This window comes from Carcharhinus amblyrhynchos, chromosome 18, assembly GCF_965287045.1.
Source record: "Carcharhinus amblyrhynchos chromosome 18, sCarAmb.v2.hapA, whole genome shotgun sequence".
NCBI lineage: Eukaryota > Metazoa > Chordata > Chondrichthyes > Carcharhiniformes > Carcharhinidae > Carcharhinus > Carcharhinus amblyrhynchos.
The window spans coordinates 35,174,695-35,192,161 of NC_137341.1; the positions used below are offsets into that span (position 1 = coordinate 35,174,695).

Genomic DNA, 17,467 nt, shown 5'->3' on the forward strand with positions numbered 1-17,467 from the left:
TGAATGATATGCTTTGTTACATAGTGTGCAGAAACGATACTTTTCACTGTATACCAATGCATGTGACAATAATAAATCAAATCAAAACCAAGTCCTTTTCACTCTTGTTCTGACTGACCTGTGCTGATTCCCAATCCAGCAATTCTTGATTTTAAAATTCTCATCCTAGATTTTTAAAAAATGTTGATGGGATATAGGCATTGCTGGCTAAGTCAGCATTTATTGCCTATTTCTAGTTGCCCTTCAGAAGATGGTGATGAGCTACCTTCTTGAACCACTGTTGTCCCTCAGATGTAAGTACACCCACTGTACTGTTAGGGAAGGAATTCCAAGAATTTGACCCAAGAGCAGTGAAGCAACTGCTACTAAAAATCCATCCACAGCTTCACCCCTCCCTTCCTCTGTAAACTTCTCCAGCTCTAGAACCCTCTAAATAGCTCCAACCCTACTATCCTGACTTGGAAATACATTGTCTTCCTTCACAGACTCTGGGTCAAAATCCTGGAATTCCCTCCCTTAGGGCACATGGACTGCAGCAATTCAAGAAGGTGACTGGCTCTTCATCATCTTCTCAAACGCAGCTAAGGATGGGCAATAAATGTGGACCAGCCAGCAACTCCCAGGTCCCCCTAATGAAGAAAAATAAACCCTGACCTCTTGCCCATCTCCAATTTCTTTTGCGCCACTTTCATCAGCCTTGTCTTGAGCTGTTTGAGGGCCTCAACTCAGGACTACCCTAAGTGAACTTTTGGCCATTGCCACCTTTCTCCCATTCTTGAAGACGTTCTGAAAGCTGACCAAAATGACAAGGCGGGTGAAGGGGTGAATGATAATTGCCTTGGGATATATAACTACTTTAAAGATACTATATAAATGCAAGTCATAGAACGAGGACAGGTGTAACCTTTCACCCAGTTAACGTCAGCAAGGAGGGGTTTGAAATAAAAGTTCCTTGTTCCTTCAAGTGTCTGATTGCTGAATCGGGAACGGGGAAAGTCCAGTGGCAAAAAAAGGGAAAAGTTTGTAAGAGACTTACGACTTTGTTTGCACAGGTATACGCTCTTTTCTCTTTTTTTTCCTGGCGATCACAGATCTAAGAATAAATTTCAGCGGATGTTTTTAAGGATATTGTGGAGAATTAATTGGGCGTTTTGTTAGTTTCATAAACAAGTGTAATTTCATCGGCGGCTCATTACATAATGCATTAATTCAAGCATTGCCTTTATTTCAACTAAAAGAAAGATGTGTTAAATCTGAAGGGTTTTTTTTGCATCTCTTTCAGTACACACTGTTAACTTACTGAATCTGTAAATGCATTGAGTACGCCCCAGAATATTAGCAACCACCTGTTAATTTTAACCCCGATCCTGTAACAGATTGAACAGTGAATCGATTGTCTTGTATCCTTTTCAGGACCGGTTCCTATTTTATCGCAACTCCATTACAAACCTAAAACAAAATCAGATTTGTTTTCTCCTCTGTTAACAGTTTAATTTACAATTCCACGTATTCCTCTTATTTTCAAAACGGCCATTAAGACATTTCACTGTTTTCAGTGGAATATTTTGATTTAAAAAAGTTTTCCGCATAATTCAAGAACATTCGCAGTGGCTGGAAACCCCACCTTTATAAATTGAATTGTGCACGTTTATCGTGGTTATTCAGATATTGGGGCTGGTTTTATGTTTTGAATGAAGATAATCAGGGAAAGAACCCGGGCCGGGGGTGGTGTTGAGGGGAATCATTTTGTCAAGATAGTCATGAGTTGGAATTAACTGCCTCAAACAGATTCAATAATAACTTTCAAAAGAGAATTTGGAAATACTTGAAAAGGAGTAATTCTTTGGATAATTCCAAACAAAGGGTAGAAGGTATTTCGGACAATTTACCAAAAGTACAGATTTAAAAATATAGCTCCAGAGGCTGAATTTATTCATGGAGGGCAGGTGTCACTGGCAAGACCAACATTTATTGCCCATCCCTAATTGCCCTTGTTAAGGTGATGGTGAATTGCCTTCTCAGAACTGGCAGTGCATGAGGGGAGAGACACCTACAGTGCTATTGAGGTGGGAGTTCCAGGATTTTGACCCAGAGATAGTGAAGGGGTGATACAGTTCCACTGGATTGTTTGTGATGGAGGGGGGGGGAGGGGGGGGGGCTGGTGTTGGGGGGAGGGGGCGGATTTACAGGTGGGGTGTTCCCATGTGCCTGCCCTTCTTGTTCTTTGAATCTAGGTGGTCGAGATTGTGGCATTGGAAGATATTGTCGAATTAGCAGTGCATCTTGTAGATGGCACACATTCATAAGAACATAAGAACATAAGAAATAGGAGCAGGAGTAGGCCATCCAGCCCTTCGAGCCTGCCCCGCCATTCAATAAGATCATGGCTGATCTGTCGCTGCTCAGTTCCACTTTCCCGCTTTCTCCCCATAACCCTTAATCCCCTCTCTTATCAAAAACCCATCAACCCGTGTCTTAAAAATATTTAGCGAGGCAGCCTCCACCACTTCAACGGGCAGAGAATTCCAGAGATTCACCACCCTTTGAGTGAAGAAGTTGGCAAGGTTTAGGTCAGAGGTGAAGTGAAGGGTGAAGCAATGTGCTTTGCTTTTGGTATGAAAATAGGAAATGCTGGAAATGCCCAGCAGGTCTGGTAACATTTCAAGTCCACGGCCCTTCATCAAAACTGGGAAAAGGTTAGAAATGTAAATCAGAGTTCAGCAAGTGAAAGGAGTGAGGATGGCAAAAAGAACTAAAGGGAAGGTCTGTGATAGGATCTTCACTCAGATTTCCGTATGAATTAGGAGTAGACCACTTGGCCCCTTCACCCAGCTCTGCTATTCAATATGATTGTAGCTGTTCTGATTGTAACCTCAACCCTATATTCCCGCCTACCTCCCCTTAGTCTTTCACCCATTTGTTAATCAAGAATCTATCTATCTCTGCCTTTAAAAATCTCCAAAGACTCTGCTTCTGCTGCCTTTTAAGAAAAAAACTTCCAGAGACTCACAACCCTCTGGGAGAGAAGATTTCTTCTACCCTCTATCTTAAATGAGTGACCCCTAATTTTTAAATAGTGACCACTCATTCCAGGTTCCAGAAGAAGCAACATCTTCTCTACATCCACTCTGCCATTACCTCTCAAGGCCTTCAAGGTTTTGATCAAGTCACTTCTTACTCTTTTAAACTCTAACGGATACAAACCTAACCTCTCCAATCTTTCCTTATGAGACAACCTGCCCATTCCTAGTATTAGTCCAGTAAATCTTCTCTAAGCTGCTTTTAATGCAACTACATTTTTCCTTAAATAGCCACATTACCTTCTTCTTTGTAATAATGCAAATTATTTTTGTCTGTGTGACTGTCTGGTAAACCAAATGGTAAAAATAGTTACACACAGCAAACTTGACTCAAAAAGAATCTGAAACTATTGGATTGGCATAAAAACCCAATTACTTCAATGATGCCCTTTTAGGGAAGAGGATTTGCCATCCAAAGTGTAAATATTTATTTTGGTTTTACCATTTGAAGTTGATAGTTTTATTAATATATAAATAATAAAGCATTTTCTATAGCTCATTATGAAATACTCGACAGGTATTAAATATATTTAATCTTACTCATGGGGTCACGGTGAGGGATCAAGCTTAATTTCAATCTGGAGCCTACTGAGAGGAAGGAGGGCATTCATGTGGCCCACTCACTAGCCTAGGTTGCCCATCACTGTATTAGTAGAATGGTACCAAGGATGAGGGGCTTTGGTTATGTGGAAAGACTGGATAAGCTAGAATAGTTCTCCTTTGAAACAGAGAATCCTAGAATCTCTACAGTGCAGAAGGAAGTCATTCAACAAAGTGTGCACCAAAGAAGTGTGAAGGGAGATTTAACAGAGGTGATCAAAATTATGATGGGATTTTGATAATGTAAGTAAGGAACACATTCCATCAGTGGTCATCTGAAGTTACCCATTTGTCTGCGTCTTAACATGCAGCAAGTCTTGTTCACCTATTATCCCTGTGCTCATTGACTTACACTGGTTCCAGCAACATCTTCACTTTAAAATTCTCATCCTTGTTTTCAAATACCTCCATGGCCTTATCTCTCCTGATCTCTTTAATCTTCTCCAGCCCCCACAGCCCTCCAAGATATCTGTGCCCCTCTAATTCTAACCTCTTGTTCATTCCCAGTTATAATTGCTCCATCTTTGGTGACTGTGCCTTCAGTTGTCAAGGCCCTGAAATTCTGAAAATCCCTTTTTGCACTTCTCCAACTTGCTTTCCTATTTTAAGAAACTCTTTTAAAACCTCCCTTTGATCAAGCTTGACCTAATTTCCTTCTGTGGCTTGGTGTCGTACAACACGCCTGTGAAGCTCCTTGTGATGTTTTCTTACATAAATGTTACTTTGTAAATACAAGTTGTTACTAATGTGGCCAAAGAATCAGTGATTTGATTTGTTTTATCACATAAATTAGCTTCGTTCACAACCCTTTGTAGTTTCTTGCGGTTTTGGATGGAGCAGGAGCCATACCAAGCTGTGATACAACCAGAAAGAATGCTTTCTATGTTGCATCTGTGAAAGTTGGTGAGAGTTGTAGCAGATATGCCAAATTTCCTTAGCCTCCTGAGGAAGTAGAGGCGTTGCTGGGCTTTCTTAACTATAGCATCAGTGTGGAGGGAATGAGACAAGTTGTAGGTGATCTGGACACCTAGAAACCTGAAGATCTCAACCATTTCCACTTTATCCCCATTGATGCAGACAGGAACATGTCCTCCTCTATGCTTCCTGAAGTTGATGACTATCTCTTGCGTTTTGCTGGTATTGAGAGGAAGATTGTTGTCGTTGCACCAGTTCACCAGATTCTCTATCTCATTCCTGTACTCTGTCTCATTATTGTCTGAGGTACAACCCACTACAGCGGTGTCATCAGCAAACTTGAAAATCGAGTTGGAGAGGAATTTGGCTACACAATCATAGGTGTATATGGAGTACAGTAAGGGGCCGAGGACAAGGCCTTGTAGGGAATCAGTGTTGAGGATGATCATGGAGGAGGTGGTGTTGCCTATCCTCACTGATTGCAGTAAGTGGGTTAGGAAGTCTAGGATCCAGTCGCAGGGAAGGAGCCGAGCCCCAGGCCATGGAGTTTGAAGATGAATTTTGTAGGAATAATGGTGAAGGCTGATCTGTAGACAATAGGAATCTGACATAAGTGACTTTGTTATCTAGATGTTCCATGGTTGAGTGTAGGGCCAGGGAAATGGCATCTGCTGTGGACCTGTTGTGGCAATAGGTGAACTGTAATGGATCCAGGCAGTCTGGGAGGCCGGAATTGATTCATGCTATGACTGACCTTTCGAAGCACTTCATAATGATGAATGTCAGAGCCACGGTGCGATAGTTGTTGAGGTATGCTGCCTGGCTTTTCTTTGGTACAAGGATGATGGTCGTCTTCTTAAAGCAGATAGGGACATCAGATTGGTGTAAAGAAAGGTTAAATGTCTACGAATACCCTCACCAGATGGTCTACGCAGGATCTGAGTGCTCGTCCAGGTACCCCATCTGGCCCCAGTGAGCAGAGAACACAGATTTAAAGTAATTAATAAAAACCATTGGTGGGAAAATGGGATTTATTTTAACTCCATGAAGTTGTGATCTAGAATGTGCTGCTTGAAAGGCTGGTGGAAGCAGACTGTAGAAACTTTCAAAATGGGAATTTATCAATTATTTGCAATGAAATGTGGGGAAAGAACAGAGAATGGGACTGATTGGTTGGCTCTTTAAAGGAGTCAGCACCAAGCACAATGGTAGAAGGCCTTATACCATTTGACTCTGGTTGGGACATCTGCTAAATTACTATTGTGGAAATAAAACTGCTGGTGGTTTAGGTTACATTCCTCAAGTTTGAAGCAGCTGAAAGGAAATCATGTCTCTGATCTTTTTGTGGTGAACCTTCCCATTACCTGATCCTGCAAGAGATGTTTCTCATTAATATCGTCCATCATACTTGTTCACAGGAACAACACCACACTGGAACAAAGTAAAGATGCAACCAAACTTCTGGATCTGGCTGGTCATCCTGAACTTTTGGAGAGTTGGGTTCACTGTTGATGAAGATCCTGGCGAAAGTAAGAAATATATCTTTTGAATTATTTTTATAAGCATCTGTGTCTTTCAATTAATTTTCATATTAACAGCAGCATTGTTGTGAAGGAGGGAGGGAAAGAGAGAAGGCATAAAGAATTTAAAAAGCATTTCCTCTTTTACAAGCTCCTCCTCTGGGGACTCTCCACATCTTCTGTTGGCCTTTACTTCCTTCTCCAAGACTTACCAAATTTACTCATGTAAAAGTCAATGTTTTTTAGGTCAAAGGTCATGGGGTTGACTTTTCAAAGGGTTGGCATGTGGGTTTAACTTGGACTACACTGAATGGAGATAACATCTCAGAAGCAGACTTATTGCCAAGTTAATTTAAATAGTTTTTAACTCATTATTAAAAGGGGGACTGAGGTTTATTGAATAAATTTTTCAGGTATTTACTTTAAAAGAGACCTTAAAAAGAGGCCAGGTACTGGTCCCTGGATTGTGATCAGTAGTTGATTTTTGGTTCCCCCCTCCCCTCCATGCTGCCCCTTTACTCTACCTTCCCTGTCTGAAGAATACTTCCTTGGATGACTGGAACTTGTGAGCAGTGACCCTTGAATGAGAGAACAAAATTGATAGAAAATATGTTTCCTCTGTTTTCAAATAAAAGACTAACATTTCCATAGTGCGTCTCATGATCTCAAAACCAATGCTAATTTTAAAGCCAATTAAGTAGTTTAGGAATTGCAATCACTGTTGCTATGAAGGAAAGGTAGCAGACAATTTGTCACAATAGGCTCCCACAAACAGCAATGTGATAACAACCAGATAATCTGCTTGTGTGAGGGATGAAAATTGCCGTGGGTGCCAGGGATATCTCCCCTGCTTGTCTTCAAAAGAATTGCCTTATTTTCAAAAGAATCTTTTACTCTGAAAGGACTTTGGTTTAACATTGCACCTGGAAGACAGCACCTATGACCCAGCAATATTTGTGCAGTGCTGCATTGGAATGTCAGTCTAAAATTTTGTGTTCAAGTTACTGCAGTGGGATTTGAACTCTCAATTTTTTGAATTCCAGGTGAGAGTGTCACCCACTGAGCCAAGACTGACACCTTAACTTGCACAAACTATTGCACACTTCATGCAGAGGATTATTAAGAAGTCTCACATCACCGGTTTAAAGTCCAACAGGTTTATTTGGAATCATGAACTTTTGGAGCGCTGCTCCTTCATCAGGTGATGAAGGAGCAGTGCTCTGAAAGCTTGAGATTCCAAATAAACCTGTTGGACCTTAACCTGGTGTTGTGAGACTTCTTACTGTGTCCATCCCAGTTGGCACCTCCACATTGAGTATCATTTACACATTTGGGATTTTCTTTCTCTCTGCCATGCATCAGTTTTAACTCATTGTTCCTCTTACAGACTTACCAGCTGAATTGAGAGAGATACTGGTTAGTGACAGGATTTTATTTAAATTTAATTTCATTTGTTTCCTCTTGCTGACATTCATGGGTTTAACTGTTTAAACGTGTTTCTTACTTATAGGATAAGTTGTTGGATGGGAAGTACATAGAAGGTGAGATTCACTCAAATTAATCGGAATCAAACTGCTTGAAACATATTCTCCCAGATCTTATTTTGTTTTATGCATTTAAATCCTCTCCTTTTCATTTTTTTTCAGGAACTGTCGAGGGACTTGAATACTTTAGGTGAGATTTGTGGCTTCATCTTAAAGAAAACTGAAATAATGAACAAACTTTCATTTATATAGTACTTTTTCCAACTTCAGAATGTCTCAAAGTGTTGTTTTGTAATCAATGAAAGTACTTTTTGAAAGTTCCACCACTGTTTGATATAGGAAATACAGTAGTCAATTTGTGCATAGCAAACTCTCTCAAACAACAATTAGATATTAACCAGATCATCATCTGTTTTTGTGATGTTGGTTTAGCAATAGATATATCCAGGTCACCACAGTCTCATAGCGCCAGTGTTCTGAGTTCATTTTCAGCCTCAGGTCACTGTCTGTGTGGAGTTTGCACATTCTTGTTATGTATGTATAGGTTTCTTCCAGATGCCCCGTTTCCTCCCAAATACATGCAGATTAGATGGATTGGCCATGCTAAATTGTTCTTTAGTATCCTAAATGTGTAGATTAGCGAGATTAGTGGGGTAAGCATGTATGATTATGGGAATAGCGCAGGGGTGGGCCTGGCAAGATGCTCTGCCAGAGAGACAATGGAGACTTGATGGGCTGAATGGCTGCCTTCTGCACTATAGGGATTCTATGAATTCCCTTCCTTTTTAAAATAGTGACATAGGGAGAACTCCCTTGCTCCTCTTTAATATAGTGATATATTGTTTTTATTGCACCCACTTGACAGTGCTGCACTGGGTCAGCCTGGATTTCATATTGAAGTCACTGGAGTGAGAGTTGAATCGCTAGCCTTTTGACATGGAGGGGAGAGCACTCCACACTGAATTTGGCTGTCAGTCACAAGCCTGGGTAGCATGGGAAATGGGTTGACATAAAGTGGGTGCAGAATGGGGGAGTGGACTCATGAGATTGGAATAAAGTGCATTGCTGAGGCAGAGCGGAAGAGGTTTACCCTGCATCTGGAAACAATATGATTGACTGGAGGATCAATACTGGGTTATCTACAATTGGGATCCTTTCCCTAGAATTTATGGTCCTACACGGTGATATGCTATATGACATAATTGAAAAAAACAGACAGTAGATTGGAAGTTTCCAATCCACTCAGATAGGAGGGGAAGGACTCTTGTAATTCAACTCAAAAGAAATAATAATGTGAAATTTTTTTTTAAACGGTGAGCTTAATGATGTGTTTTCTGGATTCCAGGAATAACTCCGCAAGTAAATATTATGCAGACATGCTGCGATATCTTCATTCAAAGGGATCTAGTTTGCATTCGCTTCAGGTTTGATCTATACTTTTTTTTGTATGTTTGCAATTCAAATGTATGTCTGTGCCAGTACATTTATAACTTTGCAGACAACAACAATTTGTATTTATAATGTGTTTTAAAAATAGTTCAATGTCCCCATGCAAATCACAGCAATCAAGAACCCCATCCCAATATTGCTATCCAGTTAGGATCAGCTAACTCAACTTTGCCCAAAGACCAAACCTGGAGCACCACCTGGCATTGGCATATCTGTTTTATTTATTCCTTCAAAGGATGTGGACGTCACTGGCTAAGTCAGTATTTATTGCCCATCCTAAATTATCCTTGAGAAGGTGGTAATGAGTTGTCTTTGTGCACTGCTGCAGTCCACGCCATGAAGGTACACCCACTATGCTGTCAGGGAGGGAGTCATAAAATTTTGACTAAGCGACAGTGAAGGAAGGACACTATGGGCAGGATTTTCTGCGCTCGCCCCAAGACCGGAAAATCCCTCCCAAGGTCAACGGACCTTTGCCTGGTTCTGTCCCATCCGCAATGATTCTCGTGCAGATGGGGCAGGAAAATTCTGCCCTATATTTCCAAGTTAGGGTGACCGGTGGAGGGGGGGGGGGAATAACTTGAAGGTAATGATGTTCCCATGTATCTGCTGCCCTTGTCTCTCTAGGCGGTAGATGCTATAGATTTGGAAGCTGCTGTTGATGGAGCCTTGGTGATTTACTGCATCGTATCTTATAGATGGTACACACTGCTGGCACTGTGTATCAGTGATGAAGTGTGTGAATATTTAAGGTAGTGGGTGGGGTGCCAATCAAACAAGCTGTTTTGTCCTAGATGGTGTTGAGTGTTTAGAATTATCTGGATCTGCACTCATCCAGCCAAGCGGAGAGTATTCCATTACAAAACGATTGCTGTGATTTGCATGTGTTTCAAGGATAGCAATTGGAACATGGCAGTGGCAGTGACAGGAGTGTGAGCTGGGAATTTCCTTTTGCTGGTGGTGATGGGACTTGCTCTCAAATGCGCATGGGAGAGTTGGATCTTGAGAATGGGGCCTAGCCTTGAGCTGAAAGGGGCTGATCAAGGGTCAGCACCATTGGAGTCAGACCTGCCTTTGGGAAGTGGTGCAAAGGCAATTGAATGGGGGCTGGTGCTATGGAGATGGGTTCTGACTGGGTGGGCCCAAGGCTGTGGATGGGACCTAGTCATGGTGGGGTGGTGGGGCTTCCCTGCCTAGAAGGCCAGGGATGTGGTGAATGAGGATTATTGGAAGATGGATAATGGGACTTGGAAATGGTATCATTGATAGTTACAGCACAGAAATAGGCCTGTCAAGACCACATTGGCTCCCTGCCACAACAATTTGGCAACTTCCAACCCTTTGTTTTTCCTCATAGATCTGCAATTTTTTCTCTTTGGGTGCTTACTTCCTTTTGTAAATCAGAACTGACACTGCCTCCAATAAGCTCCCAGGCAGTGCAAACCCTAATCAGTCTGTTTTTTTAAAAAAAAGGTTTCTTCACTTCATTTTTTCTTCTTTTGCCATTCAGCTTAAATTAGTGTCCTCTGATTCTCAACCTCTTTGCCAAAAGGAACAATTCCTCTCTTTCTACTCTGCTCAGAGCTCTTGAGATTTTAAACATTTCTATCAAATCTCCTTCTCTGTCCTAAGAGAACTGTCCCATCTTCTCCAATTTATCGATGTATATGAATTCTCTCATTCCTGGGATCATTCTTGTAAATCATTTCTGCATTCTCTCTTTCTCTCTCCAATGCCTTCACATCTTTGCTGAAGTGTGGTTCCCAGAATTGAACACAATTCTCCAGTTGAGGTCAAACTGGTGTTTTATAAAGGCTTGTCATAATATCCTGGATTTTGTACTCTATGCCTCAATTTGTAAAATCAGGATCCAGTATGCTTTATTAACCACTTCCTTAACCTGTACTGCCACCTTCAACAATTTGTGCACATATACACTTGGGTCCCCTTGTTCCTGCATCCTGTTTAAAAGTGTACCATTTATTCTAAATTGCCTCTTCTTCTAGGTACTAAAATGTATTCACTTCACAATTCCCTTCATTAAATTTTGTTTGCCACGTATTTGCCCATTTCACCAATCTGTCTATGTCCCCATGAAGTTCATCACTATCCTTCTCTCAGTTCACAGTACTTTCAAATTTTGTGTTATCTTCAGATTATGAAATTGTGCCCTGTACATGCACCAAATCTAGGTCATTAACATGGACAAAGGCAAGTACTGATCCTAGCATTCACTTCTGGGAATCCCCATTATATAACTTTCTTCCAAGTGAAAAACATCATTCACTCTGACTCTATTTCCTGTCACTCAACCAACTTTTATCCATGCTGTCACATCAGCCCACTGGCCCAATTGATCATGTTAATATAATTGTATGCCAACGATTTTGAAGCTATAATGTAGTGGCTTGTTAAATTTTGTGTTGAGCTCTCTGAGATGTTCTTTTCTGACCTTTTTTTTCTTTCAGAATGCATTCTCCAATTATTTCAGAGAAATTGTCCTCCAGCCAAGGCGACTGGCTGCTGACTTACAGCAAATGAAAATCTCAACCTTCTTACTCAGTACAAAATATTTCTATGGTGGCAAAATCATAGAGGTTGGAGCAATATCTTTGTATTATCTGTAGCTGTTTGTTCTCATGTTCAAATCCCTCCATAGTCTCCCCTAACTCATCAAATTCCTTCAATGCTTTAAGCATCTTGATCAGATCATGCTGTATTCTTGAGTTATGAACCTCTCCTTCTAATTTAACACTGTATATCTCTGTAATATCCCGAGTTCCACAACCTTCTGAGGTCCCTGCAGTCCTCCAATTTCAGCTTTTTGAGCATCCCTAGTTTTGATTGCTCCACCATTGGTGACCGTACCATCAGCTGCCATAGGCCTTAAGCATCAGAAATTGGTAAGCTCCGTAAACACCTCTACCTCTTGCTCATCAACCACTCTGTAGGCATTTAGAGAGGCAAGGACTGATTAGGGACAGTTAGCATGGCTTTGTGAATGGAAAATCATGTCTCTCAAATTTGATTGAGTTTTTTGAAGGGGTAACCAAGAAGTTAGATGAGGGCAGTGCAGTTGATGTTGTCTACATGGACTTTAGAAGGCCTTAGACAAGGTAGCACATGGTAGATTGTTGCGTAAGTTAAATCTCACAGGATCCAGGATGAGGTAGGCAAGTGAATACAAAATTGGCTTGATGACTGAAGGCAGAGGGTGTTGCAGAGGATTGTTTTTCAAACTGGAGGTTTGTAACCAGCGGTGTGCCTCAGGGATTGGTGCGGGATCCACTGTTATTTGTCATTTATATTAATGATTTGGATGAGAATTTAGGAGGCATGGTTAGTAAGTTTGCAGATGACACCAAGATTGGTGGCATAGTGGACTGTGAAGAAGGTAATCTAGGATTGCAACAGGATCTTGATCAGTTGGGCCAGTGGGCTGATGAATGGCAGATAGAGTTTAATTTAGATAAATGCAAGGTAATGCATTTTGATGGATTGAACCAGGGCAGGGTTTACTCAGTTAATGGTAGGGAGAGTTATAGAACAAAGAGACCTAGGAGTACAGGTTCATAGCTCCTTGAAAGTGGAGTCACTGATGGACAGAGTAGTGAAGAAGGCATTTGACGTGCTTGGTTTCATTGGTCAGAACATTGAATACAGGAGTTGGGACGTCTTGTTCAAATTGTATAAGACATTGGTAAGGCCACACTTGGAGTACTGTGTACAGTTCTGGTCACCCTATCATAGAAAGGACATTATTAAACAGAAAGAGTGCAAAAATGATTTATTAGGATGCTACCAGGACTTGATAGTTTGAGTTATAAGGAAAGAGTGGATAGACTAGGACTTTTTCCTCTGGAACATAGGAGACTTAGGGGTGATCTTATAGAGGTCTATAACATAATGAGGGGCATAAATCAAAATATGTTGATCTATGCCCCTCATAGGAGCATAGTCAACATCTTTCCCCCAAAGGTAGGGGAATCAAAAACTAGAGGGCATAGATTTAAGGTGAGAGGGAAAAGATACAACAGAGTCCAGAGGGGCAATTTTTTCAGAGAGTGGAATGTCTGGAACAATTGCCAGAGGTAATAGTAGATGCGGGTACAATTTTGTCTCTTAAAAAGCATTTAGATAGTTACATGAGTAAGATGGGTACAGAGAGATTTGGGCCAAACATGAACAATTGGGACTAGCGTAGTGGTTAAGAAAAGGGTGGAATGGACAAGTTGAGGCGTAGGGCCTGTTTCTATGCTGTAAACGTCTATGACTCCTCCCCCCGCTATTGTCCTAGCCCCCAGTATACAGTGGGCAGTTAAGAGCAGGAACTCTGCCTAATGTATTTCCCTGGCTCAGTAATGACCATTTGCATTACTTCTGTTATTTTCTTGGCTGAGATCAGTTAACGCTGCACAGGTTCAGGATCAATCCTTGCTGATTTTGATGACTTTTTAAACCAGCTTGCCAATGCACAATGAGCCATTAAGACACTTCCAAGACCCCTATACCGACTGTTTTATTGACAATTGTTTTCATTGGCCTGTCACTGTAAAACATCATTTTACTTTAATTGTTACTGATATTTTTCAGTTAACTGATATCTGTGATATTTTGTAGTAAACATAAATCTCGCTGCTCTCATTTAAATACCAGTAGTGAACATGCAGTTTAAAGTGTTCAAATAAAAGGAGGTTACTTAAACTAAGTTTGTATTGGCACGAGTTTAGAAGAGTAATCTCTTCAAGATGTTTAAAGTGTGAAAGAAATTCACTAAAGTAGAAACTTTGATGGGGAAGCCAGAGCAAAAGGGCATAATTTTGAAATTATTACTGGGCCATTTACAAGTGGTTAGCACTGCTGCCTCACAACGCCAGGGACCCAGGTTCAATTCCGGCCTTGGGTCACTGTCTGTGTGGAGTTTACGTGTTCTCCCTGTGTCTGTGTGGGTTTCCTCCTGGGTGCTCCGGTTTCCACCCGCAGTCCAAAGATGTGCAGGTTAAGTTGATTGGCCGTGCTAAACTGACACTTACTATCGGGGGTATGTACGTAAATACCCCCTAGCAGGGTAAATACGTGGGTTATGGGGATAGGGTCTGGATTGTTGTCAGTGCAGGTTCAATGGGCTGAATAGCTTCCTTCTGCACACAAGGGATTCTATGAAGTGAGAGCAGGAAGCAACTTGAGTAGTGGTAATCAGGAATTCTCTCCCCTAAAAGGTTTTGAATGCTGGAGTTCATTCAAGATTCTGATCGATATGTTCCTGTTTGACATATGGAGCAAAGGCAGATGAATGAGTTAAAATGTTGATCAGCCATGACCCAACTGAATGCTGGAATAGATTTGAGGGACTGAACGACCTCCTCTCAGGGAGGGGAGAGTTGATCTTCTAGAAGGATAAGAACAAACGGAATGAAACAGGAGGACCAGAACAAATGGGACCAGAAACAGGAGGAGACCACTCTGACTCTCAAGCCTATCCCATCATTCAAAGAGACTCACCATTTGCACAAGACAATTCCAAATTTCTACTATCCTCAGGGTGGAATTTAATCAAAGTGACACAATGAATTTATCCACTGAATCATCATTGCAGCACATTTATCTTTCCCTGGTCAACTCCTTTGGGGAAAGGTCACCTCATTAAACCCCAATCAGGCAACTAAGTGGCCAGTTGTGGACTTCCCTTGAAATCAAGGACCCCTAGGGCAGAAATCCCTTCATTGTCCACTTATGGGCTTCACCAGGCATCAAGATAGGAAGGTTGCCTACAGACCTTCCAAACTTCCTCAGGGGAACATTAAATTCCGTTCTTAGTGTGTAGAAATGTTTCCTGATTTCACTTCTGAAAGGTCTGCTTCTAATTCGTAGACCTTGCCCCTCATCTTAGAGTTCCCAACCTGTGTAATATACTCCTCAACACCTTGAAAATATCAATAAAATCATCCCACATCTTCCTAAATACCAGTAAATACAACTGTAGTGTGTTCAGTCTCACCTTGTAGAATAACTGTTGGAATTCTATTCTGAGACTATGGATTTGTGCTAGCTCTGTGACATGATGATTGTATCCAGAACTCTCACTTGCTCTCTCTCTCCATTTTGTTTGCCCAGATTGCATTCATCACCATTGACTTTGGGCATATTAAAAACCAGATAATGCAGATACCCGGAGGGAACCGTTCTCTCTTTGAAACCAGCTGGCAGAAGTGTTTACCATTGATCAGCTCCTCTCAGTGTTTGGAGCTGTTGATCATGGCACTGAGACTGTCTTCAGCCATCTACCTGCAACCAGAGATGATTGTGAACATGCCAAAAGATCTTCAGGAAGAGACTTTTAAAAATATGTAAGATTTAACTTATCCATTGTACTGTTTCCTAACCTGTTACTGTATTCCTTGAGGGATGGTGGACATTGCTTTGTGATAGTGTGCACTACCATATATGCGTGGCTGCCAATTTCATGTACACCTTGACAGTGAGCGCCGATGGAGGACTGCCTCTGTTTCCCTATTCCTGTTAGTTCTCTCACTAGAATGGTTGAGGAAGCTTGAAAATGCTGACTAACGTTTCTGTTCCTATCCTTGCCCCAAACACCCACAATTATTCTGAACACATTGTTCTGAAGCATTGTGCCTCCCTGGGTTGGTATAGATCAGTTGTGAAATGCATTTATCCATTGAGCCCTCAGAGCAGCACATCTGTCTTTCCTTCATTGATATTCATCCCTCAACTAATATCATAAAACCCATTTTCGGGTTGTCGGCACTTGGCTGTCAGTTGGGGCTTGCTGTTTGCAAATTGGCTGCTATGTTTCCTACATTAGATCAGCGACTACACTTCATAACACATTTAATTAGTGGTTAAGTGCTTTGGGACATTCTGATGTTGTGCAAGGTGCTATAGAAATGCAAGACTTTCTTTTTTTCACTGTTATAGACTGAACTCTTGTCTCTGAGTCAGAAAGATTCCAGCCCCATTCCAGACACTCGGGCACATAATCCATAATTCTGAATACAAGATGGTACAAACTCTCAGTGTAGTACCGAGGGACTGTATCTGTTCGTTTGCTACTGTTATAACAGGTCCTGAACCATCAATAGTGATTCTTTTGTGGCCAGAATGTCTGAACTCTTTACTGGCCAAGAACAAGGACTCAACTGACCAGCAAAACTCAACCTTAGCAGTCTGTATTGCTATGAATGGTTATAATGTCCACAAACCCCCACAGTCGACTTTCCAATTATTACCAAGTGATTAATCTTGGATCCCATGATGTAGATGTTATCTTTGTTCTCTCTAACTTTATAAAGAACAATTACTTTGGTTCTTCCAGAACAACTGTATTTAAGGAGCTCTATGACAAAATGACTGCGCGTACACAAAGAGCAATATACGAATGGATGAGGCAGAGCCTACAGCAATCTTATAAACCACCTGGTAGGTTGACTCAAAATCAATAGAACTGGGCCTTTTTGAGAAGGGTGAACTAATCACAACAAAGAATGTTTTTTCATTTTTCCCAAAACAGGGGAGAGTGGAATTGAATCGTGGATCACCGCAGAGAACCTGTGGTTTTTGGGGAGGTACATTGTCCATCTTCCTCTGGAGGAGATCCAGAAGATCAGCTTAAATGAGGTGAGTGAAAAGCTCTGAGACCTAATTCAGGTTGACCAGCAGGTTTGAGGGGCTGAAAGGCCTTATCTTGTCCCTTGATATCTTGTGGCCTTTAAATGGGTCTCTGAAAGTGAAATCTGCAGCCGCTAATCAACTCTTAAGTCAAAAAGGTGGCAAGCACCCATGCCATTGTGCCAATAATCCAGTGTGCATGAGTTTCTACTCCATCGGAGATGGTACCTTACTGATTCAGCATGTAATAATTAGCAAAGGAGCTTCATTTATCACCAATAACACCTCAGTTTAAAGTAAAAATATTCTCACTGTGGAACAAAGATGGGAGTTGGACTGGAGGCCTGAATCGGAGAGGATGCAGTAATCCTAAAGGGTCGTAGGGCTGCAGGAAGTTACAGAGATGGGGTGGGACGTTGAGTGGCCCCCTTAAGGGCTAGTGGTGTACCAGTAAAAAGTTAGTTCTAATTTAGTGGATGGGTGTGCTTGTGATTTTATTTTCAAATGCAGATACGACTGTTTATTAATTACGACAATGCAACAAAGCAGTTGGATTCAGTGTACGACATCACGCCAGCTACAGCCAGAGCTTTCCAGGAAAGGATCGATGCCAGTGGATTTGACATGGCCAACACCTCCACAGTGTACAGGTAAATGGCAGCTCCCTCCCCTGCACTCACACCAGCTACTCTGGTGCAATTAGTATCCCTCAAAATACATCCAGGTCACCAAATGCACCCCCCTCTCCTTTTTATTAAAGCGCACCTCAGCAATCAGGAAGTTGACCTAA

The 17,467-nt window shown here is 41.5% G+C and overlaps 1 protein-coding gene across 3 annotated transcripts in view; it reads left to right on the forward strand.

Annotated features, from left to right (window-relative positions):
* Positions 1-964: 964 nt before the first annotated feature.
* Positions 965-17,467, forward strand: part of LOC145355022 (otoancorin-like) — a 54,200-nt gene continuing 37,697 nt past the window's right edge. For all 3 annotated transcript variants that reach the window (XM_080206794.1, XM_080206795.1, XM_080206796.1), the window contains exons 1-11: positions 965-1,052; positions 6,014-6,124; positions 7,503-7,531; positions 7,626-7,656; positions 7,762-7,789; positions 8,945-9,023; positions 11,517-11,645; positions 15,163-15,395; positions 16,385-16,488; positions 16,580-16,686; positions 17,188-17,327. In XM_080206794.1, the coding sequence (XP_080062920.1) occupies positions 6,043-6,124; positions 7,503-7,531; positions 7,626-7,656; positions 7,762-7,789; positions 8,945-9,023; positions 11,517-11,645; positions 15,163-15,395; positions 16,385-16,488; positions 16,580-16,686; positions 17,188-17,327 (962 nt within the window). In that variant the 5' untranslated portion in view covers positions 965-1,052; positions 6,014-6,042. The remainder of the gene's footprint in view (positions 1,053-6,013; positions 6,125-7,502; positions 7,532-7,625; positions 7,657-7,761; positions 7,790-8,944; positions 9,024-11,516; positions 11,646-15,162; positions 15,396-16,384; positions 16,489-16,579; positions 16,687-17,187; positions 17,328-17,467) is intronic.